This window comes from Euleptes europaea, chromosome 8 (assembly GCF_029931775.1).
Source record: "Euleptes europaea isolate rEulEur1 chromosome 8, rEulEur1.hap1, whole genome shotgun sequence".
Taxonomy (NCBI): domain Eukaryota; kingdom Metazoa; phylum Chordata; class Lepidosauria; order Squamata; family Sphaerodactylidae; genus Euleptes; species Euleptes europaea.
Genome location: NC_079319.1, coordinates 20,997,594 through 21,011,651, shown reverse-complemented (window position 1 = coordinate 21,011,651; position 14,058 = coordinate 20,997,594). Strand labels below are relative to the sequence as shown.

At 42.3% G+C, this 14,058-nt stretch overlaps 1 protein-coding gene across 1 annotated transcript in view; it reads left to right on the top strand.

Annotated features, from left to right (window-relative positions):
- Positions 1-13,116, top strand: part of EMC2 (ER membrane protein complex subunit 2) — a 53,578-nt gene extending 40,462 nt beyond the window's left edge. The window contains exons 8-11 of the mRNA XM_056854536.1: positions 866-947; positions 3,020-3,130; positions 4,723-4,827; positions 13,002-13,116. Of these exons, the coding sequence (XP_056710514.1) occupies positions 866-947; positions 3,020-3,130; positions 4,723-4,827; positions 13,002-13,088 (385 nt within the window). The 3' untranslated portion in view covers positions 13,089-13,116. The remainder of the gene's footprint in view (positions 1-865; positions 948-3,019; positions 3,131-4,722; positions 4,828-13,001) is intronic.
- Positions 13,117-14,058: the final 942 nt, after the last annotated feature.

Here is a 14,058-nt window from a genome sequence, read left to right as displayed (position 1 = left end):
GACCAGAAGTAGGCCCAGCAGTGGTGGAAATTGCCTCTCCGACTTGCCCCCCCCCCCAAAAAAAAAGACCCATAGACCTATCAGGATTCTGTAGTTAACCATCCATTGCACCAGTTCACACAAGCATCTCTGCTGCTTTTTCTCCTTGCTATCAATCTTGAAGTTCCTGGGGATCGTATCGAGTAATATTATGAAATCAGGTAGATGTGGTCGGCAGCGCTGGAATCATGCTGCTGTGATCACCCTTTTCCTGCTGCTGTGATCACCGCTGGTTCTGCTTGGGCACTAAGCAAGGTCCCGAATGGCCCTCTGCTCTGTGACCAGCATAAAGGGGGAAATGATGTCCCACTTGGATGCATGAAGCGGGCCTTTAGAGTAGGTTCAGGTCATACATAGGCCTGGGGAAAACGAAGAGCAAATAAGTTTCTCTGGGGCTTTCCCCATTTTTGCTATAATGCGCACAGTGAGACTTATGGGACTCATATGCAACAATGTGATGAAGTTCTAGGGCAGGGGTGTCAGTCATAAGGCCCGAGGGCTGGATCCGGCCCCTTGAGAGCTCTTATCCGGCCCACAAGCTAGCCAAGGCAGCCACACATACACACATACCCTCAGTTTGGTCTGATGAGGCATGGCCTGGCCCGACCAAGTGACATGTCATATCTGGCTCTCTTAACAATTGAGTTTGACACCCCTGCTCTACGGGACTCTTTTGCAAAGTTCTGTGTAGTCTCGGGACTAGCCTTTATTGTAGAAATCCTGACAGTGCTTTGGTCCTGCCGCACCAGGAATTGTAGAACTGCAGCTGGAGCCGCTGTCTTTTATAGTTCTCTTTTAAATGTGGCTACCTGGTTTTGTCCTCCAGCTATGCGAAGGCGGCGTTTTGCTTGGAGGAGCTCATGATGACGAACCCGCACAACCACTTGTACTGCCAGCAGTTTGCGGAGGTGAGTACTTTGGAATGCCCTGAGCTGGTAGCTGCTGCCCAGGGCGAGCAGCCAGTTGGCAAGGCTCCGTAGTCGCCAGTTGCTCGCTTGATATGATTCAGTAGCAGCATCTCCCCGAAATGCAGCTGCTTATTCAAGTGAAACATTCAAAAGAAATGATATCTTTTGATAAGTTGCATTTCATGATGATTCATTACTAATTTAGTAGATTTTGCCCCACCTCTGTACATTGTTCTCCCCTCCTTCATTTTATTCTCACAACAACCCTGTAGGATAGGTTAAGCAGCGGGAGGATGACTGGCTCAAAGTCACCCGGCAGTGGGGATTTGAATCTGGGTCTCCCAGATCTTAGTCTGATACCCTAACCACTATACAACACTGGCTGTCACCTTCCCCTGAAATTAATCGAATACCTTTACACTGTTTAGGTCCATTATTCAAGCTGTATTAGTCTGGCACTGTTTCCAGTTGGAATAAAAATACCAAGTTTGTAAAATTAAGTTTGTTTGGTTTTTTTTAAAAAAGCTGCCCTGAGCCCGGCCTTTGGCTGGGGAGGACGGGGTAGAAATAAAATGAAATTAATTAATTATAATTCCAGAGTGTTTGTCTGTTTTAGCACAAAAACAACAACAACTAGGTGTCTTGTGGCACGGAAAAGACTAAGAAAACTTTATTCCAGCATAAGATTTCATAGAGCCAATGCCATATGAGTGAACACATCCTCGCTATTAAGTCATTTTACATAGAGGTATGGGGAAAAAACCAAACAGCAAGGTCAAGGGGCCTTGAAATGCAAGAAGTACAAGATTAAATGTAATTATGAAAAATGCAGATCTAATCAAGACAAATACAGATATCATTCTCTAGTGATCCTAAAGTAATGGGCACCTGAAATGGATGGGGAGTCTTAGGTTTCGCTAAGATAGTTCTTATTTATTGTAAGATAAAACAGCTTAATTGGTGAAAGGTCTCTGTATTTTTCTTGATTAGCTTTGAATTTTACGTGATTACTTTTCACCCTGTGCTTCCTGTGCTTCGTGGCCCTTTGACCCTGCTGGTTTCTTTTACCTGTTTCTCCTACAAAAATGCACATGTGAACACATGAAGCTGCCTTATACTGAACCAGACCCTTGGTCCATCAAAGTCAGTATTGTCTACTCAGACCGGCAGCACCTCTCCAGGGTCTCAGGCGGAAGTCTTTCACATCACCTATCTGCCTAGTCCCTTTAACTGGAGATGCCTGGGCTTGAACCTGGGACCTTCTGCATGCCAAGCAGAGGCTCTACCACTGAGCAACAGCCCCTCCCCGTAGTGTAGACATTTTAACTAATGGGCTGTAGTTCACAAAACCTTCTTCTGGCCTGTCTTAATCTTCTGTGTGCCCCAAGATTTGTTTGTTTTCCCCCCTATGTACTGGGGTGGTAGAAAGTGCTGTCAAGTCACGCCAGGCATGACAACCCCATAGGGTATTCAAGGCAAGAGACAAACAAAGGTGGTTTGCCATTGCCTGCCTCTGTGTAGCGACCTTGGATTTCCTTGGTGGTCTCCCATCTGACTAGATTGGGTTAGCCCGGACCATCCGAGTCAGGGCCACCATACAGGGCAGCTTATACCTAATGCAGTCTCAAAGGCCATTTATGCTTGGTAATTAGCAGTGCGTTCCAGGCTGAAGTGCCCCACATATATATATTTTTTAAAGTTTTTCACGCTGAAGTGTCATTCAGGAAGTGACTGCAAAACCACCCCATACCTGCTTCTTAAGAGCCGCTTTAATGCGATCTTTTGTGTTTGCTCCACTTCCGCCGCGAAGAATCACCTCAAGGAAGCATGCAAAATCACAGCTGCGCTTTAGCTATACATAATGCTCTTGCTAATGGCTATGCAAACAGGAACAAAGCAGCAGGCGAGTGGAGGGTGGTGGAATTTCTCCTTTTGCATCAGGACCATGAATAGGCATTTTAAAGGTCACATTTAAAAAAAGAGCTTTGAGGGAGCATCAAAATTAACCCTGCATAAATGGCCGTAGTGTTAATTGATCGGTTCTGATTGATTGGTCTTTCCTTGTGCAACAGGTTAAATATACCCAAGGAGGGCTTGAAAACCTTGAGCTGTCCAGAAAATATTTTGCACAGGCACTGAAGCTGAACAACAGGAACATGAGAGCGTTGTTCGGACTGTACATGGTAAGTTTGAAGGAATATCCCCCCCACCTAAAAATAATTAAGCTTTTGCATTCAGGCATAGAGAAGGTGAGAGGAGAAAGAGCTTTGCCACAGAGGCATCTCTATATAAATCCTTTGCAATAGCAGCATTTGTGATCTTCCTTGCTTCTTTTTTCCCTGTCATTATAATTTAGCGTGTCCCGAAGTCAAAATTATGAGAATGGAATGGTGGTAATAGCTCTGTTAGCACTGTTGCTCCTGATTTCCTTGAGCTGGTATTACATTTCAAGTATTTAGTAGAACCATTTAGAGGACTTGGTTATTTGTACCTACCTTTTAAATTGTTCTGCAGATTTCAGTGGTTGAGGTCCAGCACTGATCTTTCAGAAAGGCAGACCTGGGAAATCTTGTGATTTTTCAGTTCAAACAGAATCTAGAAGGCAAAATCTGTTTGCTCTTCTTTGTTTCTTTCTTCCCCTTTAAAAAAATGATCACAAAGGGGCTTTCCACAGTCTAAAAGTATTAATACCACCTATGCAGATTTCACTTGTGTGTGTGTGTGCAAATATGCCTCCCTGTGCTATGTTTACATTCTTCCATGTTGCAGTTTGCAAGACTGAGCAAAGCTGTTAATGATAGGACATTTTTGGAGGCCTTTAATTCATGGAGTCGCCATAAGTCGGAAGTGACTTGACGGCATGTAAATGCACGCATGTTGCAGTTCCCGCGAATTCTCTTTAAGCAACAAAGCTTTGCTATTGAAAGAACAACCGCTTATAATTAAAACCCATCAAAGTGTACATGTTGATTGATCATCTTACCAAATTGCAAATAAAGCTTCTCCCCCCCCCCCTTTCAAGGTCACTTTTGACTTTGCTTTACTATCTGTTAATAAGATTTAGAGTCCTTTAAAACTGCCGGATCAAATTAAAGCTCTCCCAAAACCAGCAGTCCAATTGTGCTGTACAAATGTTTGCATTGCTGGAAACGAGATCATTCCTGCTTTGTATGTTTTTAACAGCAATTTTTCTTTCAAAGCTGTCTTCATATTTTACATTTTAAGATTTGTAATTGAAATAACATTTATTTTAATTGGGTAGTCAGGCCTCCTCTTTAAATGCTTCCTCCAGAGTTCCTGAACTGTTACCAAGACGATGGCTGGAATCCAAGGAGTTGCTTTAGATGTACCTCAGGCCTCACAAGTGTATGTTTTTTTGGATTTTTCTTTGAACAGCAAACTTCTGCGCTGTATTGCAAACTGCTTTAGAAAGTCCCTCAAGTTTTAGAACAGCACAGAAAACTGTTGTCTCAGGAACACAAGCACAGAGAAACACAGAACTTGGATATGTAGTTCGTATCCTGGTAGAGTTCACTGCTGTGCCCCTCTCCTGTCCCGTAGAAGTAAAATATCCATCCCCTTGACCCAGACTTTGGTTTTTGTTCGTGAGAAGAAGCACAAGATTTTCTGATTTTTTTCCCATTTAAGTGATCAATTAAGCTTTATTTTTAATGTCATTCTTCTGTTGTGCTTCTTCGCTTTCCATAAATATGTTTGGTACTTTGGTATACTTTTCAAGGTTACGTTGCTGACCATTGGCCTGTTTCCCTTCTAGTCTGCCAGTCACATCGCTTCCAATTCTAAGGCAAGTGCAAAAATGAAAAAGGATAATGTGAAGTATGCCAGTTGGGCAGCAAACCAAATAAATCGAGCTTACCAGGTGAGTATTAATTACCTGCACTGTGGGGGTAGGGTGGGGGCTTTAAAACCTGTATATGTGCCTAGGTGAAGGTGGAGGGGGCTTTTGCAGAGGCCAGAAGGATTGCAGATTTTCATTTCCCTACATACACATCTCAGGGCACTTTGATTCAGCAGGCACATAGTGTTCCCCCCTTTTAAAACCGCTAAGTGCTCTCATGTAGATTGGAGAAATTGTCTAATCTGTTATAATTTCATAGTGTCACGCTATTCAGTCCTCGTGCATTTGTGTGTGTGCTTGTATTGCCATCAAGTCACGACTGATCTATGGCAACCCCATAGGGTTTTCAAGGCAAGAGACGTTCGGAGGTAGTTTGCCATAGCCTGCCTCTGCGTCACAACCCTGGTATTCCTCGGAGGTCTCCCATCCAAATACTGGTCAGGGTCAGCATGTGACCAGCCCAAGATCACTCAGCAAGCCTCAATGGTGGGAGGGGATTTGAACCTGGGTTTCCCTGGTCCTAGTCCGACACCTTAACCGCTACACCACACTGGGTCTCTATCTAATACAGGTGCTAAAAAACACTTGCAAATAGAAATGCAGTTAACTTCTGGCGTAGTTACCACGCTAAGCTATGGAATCCTATTTCTGGAGAGATGGTAAGCTTTCCTTATTTCACCGAAAGGGTCTGGGCCATTAGCAGTAGAAAAGAGCAAGAGTCCAGTAGCACCTTAAAGGCTAACAAAATTTCTGGAAGGGTATGAGCTTTCGTGAGCTTCAGCTCACTTCTTCAGACAAGGTGCTGCTGGACTCTTGCTCTTTTCTACTGCTAGTGACAGACAGACGAACACGGCTACCCATCGTGGTCTCCACCATTGTTTCGATTCAGCTATTCAGTCTTAAGCAGTGGCACTGGCTGAGATGCTTTGATTTTATTTTTTTTATGTGCTTTTTAGCAATTTCACAATCTGAAACGTTTTCTGCCATCTAAAAGGGAGGGAAAGGCAACGTACCTATTGACTGGATAGCTTTCATCAGTGGCTGATTTAAATTTTAACTTGAACGAAACTCCTCTTAAATCTCAGTTGTCAGAAATTAGTTGAGTCATGATGGCATATGCTTTTCTGTCTTAATACAGCTGTTTGAATGTAGCAGCATAACTTAAAAAGTGCTGCTTGGGTTTTTATAACTGTATGGTCTGCATGCGATTGTGAAGTTATGTTGGAGTTGGATCAAAATGATTGCAAATTGGCCCCACTCCTGGTTGATACTTACCAGAACAGATCACATTTTTACACAACCAAAATATATTTAAAACAAATGTCATAGCTTCTTTGTGACTTCATATGTTTGTGATATATTGCATACTTCAGCTGTATTTTAGCAGAAAAAGTGACAAATACCATATCTAGCTGAAAACTGCAAAGGGAATTTAAGAATGCAGGATGTAATTACATAAATTAGAACTTGGCCAGGATCTCAAGTTAACACCCTACTCTGGCAAAAGGTACCATAAGAAACTTTACTGAATAAATATCGAACCTTGTTTGACATGTTGGACACTGCATGGGTTGGCCCGCTCCTGCATTTGTATTTAAACTGTCGAAGAGCCTAAATGTGCCAGCAGATAAGGTTGACGAGTCTGCATGTGGCTCCCCTGCAGCTGAGAGGACATTTTGGCGCAAGTCTGCTCGGCTGCAGAAGGTTCCCGTCATGTCAACAAAACGTGCCAAGGTGTGGGAGTGGACACTGGAAAATCCCCTTGGGGACCTGGCTTTATTTTGGATTTCTTTCCCGAATGTCATGCTGTGCTCCGCTGTGCTCCTTCCGTTTCAGGTCATCTGTACTGTTTAGTTGTGGGGCTGCTGGCTCGGGTACATCGGTGTTCTTCTGTTGCGCAGTAGCAAATCTTCACGGCAGGTGCTCTTCGAAGGAAGCAAGATGTTGTTCCTTGGAAGAGTTTGTTGTCGCGTTGCTCCAGATACTCTGCTTTGGTTTGGCTAAATTTACCAGGCTGGTTAATTTTAAAAATTAATTAAAGTAGAAGGTGATTATAGACACTAGAAAAGAGGTAATATTCTTATAAGGCCATCAAAAATTATCCCATTCCTTGTTTACTGGTCACTAGCCAAATAAAGTAGTGTGTGTTGTGTGTGTGTGTTAAGTGCCGTCAAGTTGCTTCTGACTCATGGCGACCCTATGAATGAAAGTCCTCCAAAATGTCCTGTCTTTGACAGCCTTGCTCAGATCTTGCAAATTGAAGGCTGTGGCTTCCTTTATTGAGTCAATCCATCTCTTGTTGGGTCTTCCTCTTTTCCTGCTGCCCTCCACTTTTCCTAGCATGACTGTCTTTTCCAGTGACTCTTGTCGTCTCATGACGTGACCAAAGTAGTGTGGTCCAGTTTTAACCCCAAAATATAGAAATGTCTGAAATGTGTAGGAAAAATGATGAAAAGTTACCCTGTAGTGGAAAGGTCATTTGAGCTTTCCCCAACTGGCCAATAAGCAAACTGTAGAAGTGATATACATTTAGATATATTTGCTTAGCTTGATTCGAGTCTAGTAGCGCCTAAGTGACCCAACACTTAGTGACTCTTGAAGGCTCATACCCTGAAAATCTTGTTGGTCTCTAAGGTGCTCCTGGACTCAAATCTAGCTGTTCCACTGCAGACCAATGTGGCTATGTTCTAAAAAATATATTTGCTTAGATTGCATTAAGTATTCCCCTAGCTATTGGAAGAAAAGAACCCCGTGGCGCAGAGTGGTAAACTGCAGTACTCTGCTCACGACCTGAGTTCAATCCCGACGGGAGTCGGTTTCAGGTAGCCGGCTCAAGGTTGACTCAGCCTTCCATCCTTCCGAGGTCGGTGAAATGAGTACCCAGCTTGCTGGGGGTAAAGGGAAGATGACTGGGGAAGGCATTGGCAAACCACCCCGTAAAACAAAGTCTGCCTAGTAAACGTCGGGATGTGACATCACCCCATGGGTCAGGAATGACCCGCTGCTTGCACAGGGGACCTTTACCTTTTTTAGCCATTGGAAGGGCCCATAAATCTAGATAAGGTACTGAACATTTCCCAGCCTATCTTTACTACGATGGCTATATAAATTTTATTTGTGCATGTAATATGTAATTTTTAGGCTTAGATTATTTGTAGTATCAGTAGTAGCTGTTGTGGGGGTTTTCTTATTATCTGTTGTGGCTGTTGTTTTTTCTGTTGGTCAGTGACCGCATTCATAAATTATTATTATTATTATTATTACCTATCTTTACTGTCATAAATTCTAGAAATGTATGCTCATTTCCAGGGCCTCTCTGCAGTCCCACATTTAGTAATGGTGCAAACCCAGGCTGGCTACAGAAATTTCCAGAAGTCACCCCAGTTCAAGGCATTCTCCACCCTCCAAAGGGTTTTAACTGTTTCCTGGTCACATGACCAGGGAGGGGAGACTAAATCCCCCCTCAGTTCTCTCTGCCACCATGGAGAGATGAATGTTTGCCGATTTTGTCATCCAACACGTATCAAAATAAGTACAAAGGAAAACAAACTGTGCCATGGCACCAATTGTGAACTAATTGTGCAAAAGTGGCAGTCTGTCATTCTCTGTGTGCAATGGGGGCTATAATGTTGTCACGAGGCCATCATGCAAGTAGTTCCTATTGAAGGCTAAAAATAGAGTTTCTCATTTGAAAGCTGTTCCGTAGGGGAAAACTCTGGGCATGCCAGTCATACTGTTGAACAGACTGTGAAGACTCCCAGAAAGTAAAGTCTCAAAACTGTTCCTGGAAGTACTACATCTTCAGGCGCTTTGATTCAGGTGCCCCTATCATCTGAGACCAGAAGAGTGGCCTGAGAAAGAGCCTTCTCAGTGGTACTGCTAAAACATAGAATTCCCTCCCCCGGGAAAAATTCCTCCACCCCACCCCTCTATCATTGTCTCCCACCAGTGGATGGAGACTTTTTGGTTTGGTTTGGCATTCCCTCACTTGACCCTCTTTCCTGTTGTTGTTTTAATCGTTATATATATATATATATTTTTAAGTTGGTGCTAATGGTTTTGATTGATCACCACCTTAGGGGCCCTGAGTTGGTAGAAAGGCGGTGTTGAAATGTTTTAAATAACAGTAATAAAATTTAAAAAATATGTTAAAATATAGATGCGAGTCACTAAGAGTAAAGACATTTTTTTCTCCCTTAATTTGTGTACTTTAACATCTGACACAAAAATACATTTCCCTACTGCTCCAGTTAGATAATTAGTTTAGTATGTCTTACAATAGGAACACTTTAAGCGGAAGTTTAATCTTCAGTTAAAAATAAAGCTTTAACATTTCCCTCTGTGCCATTTTTCAGAGGAATGCTTTTTGGATACGCTGCTATATTCTCTAGGTTAGGGATCCATATGTTGTTTACGTGTAGCGAGGTGATTTTGTTAGAAACCATTTGGGACTGCAAAATAAATCACGTTATCAAAGAGAAGGGGAAGTATAAATTATCAGCTGAACTGAAACATAACACTGTTTGGCAAAATAATTAATCATTGCCTAAAAATTGGAATGATTAAAACGTCTAGCTGGTCTCTTTTAACTTTGTTCTAATTTCCAGAATAGGCTGATATCAATAAAGGCAGCAATTTTGCATGTTAACAAGGAGCTATTCTCATGTTAATGCCATAGGTCCAAGGGGTTCTAGGCAAATAAGTACAATGCTATTTATTTTGGACTCCTTTTTTTCCTGCTGTGCAGCAATGTCTTTTGGCAATCTTCTCTAATGTGTGTCTCTATTTTTGAAAGACTTTCCAAAAGCCAACAAGCACTCCTAAAGTTTTGGATTTTTCTGTAATCTTTTTCTTCCCAAAGAGGTTAGACCTCTGTAAAGTATTGGGTTTGGGCTACCCTTGCTTGTTTTTGTTAGCTTTTGTTCACTTTCGGGGTGGATTTTGTGTTTGCAAGTCTTATTTGGAGTTTTTGTTTTTTAATTACTCAAGTGTTGCCCAAGGGGGTCAAAGGCAGGTTAACAGTCCCTATGTCTTGTTTCAGCTGGGATATTACCTGTCTGATCACCAAGTTTTGTCAACAGGTCACATTTGCTGAATTGCGTTAATTATGAGAAAAGGGGACACGTCGTAAATTCAGGGAGCAAAGTATGCAGGACAGCAGCAATACTTGAAGAAAAAAGCACTAAGCTGAAAATTTATTGAGTGAGATGTGAATGTTTAGTGGGAGAACGGGCTGTTTCTACTTAATGAGACGTTTTAGCTTACGGTGCTTTAAAGGAGAGAACCTCACTTAGGCTGTGCGTGTGTTCAGTTCACTAAGACCAAGAAAATTTATTGTATATGGCCGTTGGCCGTCACAAATAACTAAAACATAGTAATACAACAAACAGTAGAATGTACATACATACAATTGGCTAAGACATGGTAATACAGTAATGTAAATAAAACAAACCAGTGCTTAAAATATTATAACAGATACCAGAATGTACTCTGTGTTCAGTTCACTAAATACAGCACTGTATGGCATGGCCAGAGTTGTCCATTTCGGAACTTCTGTTGCACAAGCCCGTGTGACGTGAATGGGACTTGTCTGATTGGGCTAGCACCATACTGGTTTATATCCAAAAAGAGATGTCTGGGGTAGACGGTGCCCTACCTAATAAAACTGAAGTGCAAAATTGGACGAGTGGTGGAAATTGTGCTGGAGTTAAGGAGCTAAATCTAGGCTCTACGGACTTGGAAGTTCTCCTGCACAAGCCCAGTGTGGAAAGAATAAGATGAGCTCAAGAGAGCTGTCAGATTCATGCTGCTTCCTACCCACGTCAGTTTAGGCTTTTATAATACAAGTGGCTTGTGCTCCTCGAGACCAGTAGCCAAGAACCTTTCCCAAATCTAAGGCTGTGTGAAAATTAGGAAGCGAACATATTTTTGATTTGTTTTCAGAATTTCTTTAATACCCTAAGTTAATGGGCTATAAGGCCATTCGTATTTATTTTAATTGCCGTTTCCTTGGTCTTTACACAGTGCAGTCGTGAATGTATTGGGTTGGATCTGCAGAGCTGTTCCGCTTGGAGAGTAGGGTTGCCATCTCCAGGTCGGGAAATATGTGGAGATTTTTGGGGCGGAGCCTGAGGAAGGCGGGGTTTGGGGAGGGACTTCAAGGCCATAGAGTCCAATTGCCAAAGCAGCCATTTTCTCCAGGTGAATTGGTCTCTATCGGCTGAAGATCAGTTGTAATAGTGGGAGTTCTCCAGCTACTACCTGGAGGTTGGCAACCCTATTGTTGAGGCACTTTCCTTTGCTGGAAGTAAAGCACCTCTGCTACTGGAACGAATCTACAGGATCCAACCCGTTATACTACATTTAGGGAGCAATCCTAAGTGGCTGTACTCAAAAGTTCATCTTTTTCTATTCAGTGGGCCTTACTCCCAGGAAAGCAGGATTGCAGCCGCAACCAATTATGCTGGGGGAAGTGTTGACAACTTAATTTTTTTCAAGGGACAATGGGAGAAATTAGGTGTAGTCCTCATATAACACTTGCTTTGCATATATTGCTTGCCTTCCTGCCCTCATGCAGACAGAATCTGTTATTCCACTTAAATAGCAACCATAGTTCATGCTGCTCCCAGACTGGAATTGTGTGGTTTGTGCTCATCCTGCAAGCCAGGATTGCAAACCACAGTTAGTTAGTGGCTTGTAATTCTGGGGTCTGGAGGAATAGTGCAAATCATAGAAAGCAGTTTGGACAGGAGTCAAACTATGGTTTGCCCTTAAGTGGAAGTATTAATTGACAAGTTTCCTGTCTGCTGAAAATTGGAAAATTGCAAAGTATTATAATAACAATACTTTTTATATATAGCCCTTTTTGAATGTTCAAGGCGTTTTAATAACCCTTACAAGAGTTGTATAACGGAGTAATTATACTGACAGTATTATTTCCTATTGTGGACACTTAGCTGTGGTTCAGACACAGCACTCTGCCTAAGGCCAGCAAGTGAGAGCCCAACAGATGGCAAGTTTAAATTAGGGTTATTTTGGTTCACAGCTCGGTCTGTAAGCTGCACCAGGTCCCAACACCTGTAAAAAAGGTAGGCTTTTGTTGAACATTCGGCAATACTAGGTCAGATCCTGCAGAACATCTTGCAGAAGGAGTTGGCGGAGCAGACCTTCACTGCTTTGCTCTGGAGTCGATCTTCACTGCTTGACCCCGGCAGCCCTCAGCCTGTCCTGAAAATTCTCCATAGTGTGGCAATCTGTATGTGGAGGTTGTGGAACTTGTTGAAAGGGTTTTAAAGAGAGTACTAGCAAATGTACGTTGGTGGTGCTATAGTTATATGCCACCTTAAGGCAGTGGGCATGGTACAGTGGCAGAGCAGAATGTCCCAGGTTCAGTCCCTGAAAAGATCAGGTAGTAGGTAATGTGAAAGGCTCGTGCCTGAGACCCTGAGGAAGACAGTATTAATCTTGATGGACCAATGGTCTGATTCAGTATAAGGAAGCTTTATGTGTCCAATCCTTTCTAGGAATTTTGGCTTTTGTAATAATGTATCTAGAAATAAGTTGGTTTCGTCTCAACTTCTAAGCCTCTTTGAAGCCACACCAACCTTTGATTTGTGAGGATAGGTATACAGGTTGAGTATCCCTTATCCGGACCGCTTGGGACCAGAAGTGGTCCGTATTTCGGATCTTTCCGTATTTCGGAATATTTTGGAATTTTTTTCATATACATAATGAGCTATCTTGGAGATGGGACCCAAGTCTAAACACAAAATTCATTTATGTATATAATACATAGTCTTAATGTAATTTTTAACAATATTTTTAATAATTTTGTGCACATTGAACCATCAGTGGCACTGCTGAAAGCCTGTGAGTCTGGATATCGGATGTCCAGATAAGGGATACTCAACCTGTATGTTAGTTCATTGAGCTTTCCACTCATTATTCATATATGATCTGCAGACACATAATTATCTCCCCCCCCCCCCCCCCGGCCATCCCGGATTTAAGATTATACAAAAATGGACGTTCGCAAACTGGATTGGTTTACCTTTGCAATCAACTGTTGGTACAGCTTTTTTCCCACTGGTGTAAAACTTTAGAACAACTTTGCATGCTTAGCTGTTATAATATTATTGCAAAATGACTACTTATTGCATGTTCCATGAAATAGAATAACCTTTCTTTTTCCTTAGTTCGCTGGTCGCAGTAAGAAAGAGACCAAGTACTCTCTGAAAGCTGTGGAGGACATGTTGGAAGCACTGCAGATCACACCGTCGTAAACGGTCACGAATCCACTCAGCAGTAGACACCCCCCCCCCATCTTCATGTCCAAATGTCAGCAATCTAAAATCAGGTTAATTTTAAATTCCCAGTTGTGTTAACAGCAGTTCAATGTAAGTAAAAGTGACTCTCTTAAGGAATGTGTTTTATAAAGATGTAAGATGCCTATTTATTGCTGCTACGATAAAAGCCACTGAAATGAATAAAAAGAGAAAATTTATTGAACTCCAGTCTCTTCAGATCTTGTGTGAGTAGTTAAATGCTTTTTAAGCCATAACCCGATGTGGAAATAAGCCTAAGTGATGATAAAGTGGAACGATTTATCAAACTTGAGTGGGAGTGTGACGGGACCAGTATATGACGATGAATAACATATGGTACAATAAAACCTTCTTAGCTGAACAATTGGTGGAGCAATAATAAAAAGTGTATGTGTGCTCTGCAATGTTGACCGAGCAAGGGATTGCCTTTTTCCATCCATTGCTGTCAAGTCACATCTGACTTCTGGCTACCCCATGGGGTTTTCAAGGCAAGAGACTTTTGGAAGTGGTTTGCCATTGCCTGCCTCCATGTCACACCCTTGGTATTCCTTGGAGGTCTCCCATCCAAATACTTGCCAGGGTCAGATCTGAGAGCATGCGACTGGCCCACGGTCACCCAGCAAGTTTCCATGGCGCAAGTGGGGATTTGAACCTGGGTTTCCCAGGTCCGAGTCTGACACCTTCACCACTACGCCACACTGGCTATTATTCATTGACATCTTTACAATAAAGTAACGGATTGTATCCTGCAATTCTGTTGCACTTATCGACTACGAAGCCTTTATTAGCATTAGTAATACAAATAGCGTCTGCATAAAAATAAAACACAATTTAGGATCACCTCCATAAAATTTACAATAAAACAGTTTTAACTGCAATAAGTAGTTTACTCGCTTCAGAGCCCTAAGATCGCCTCATGAATTACTAA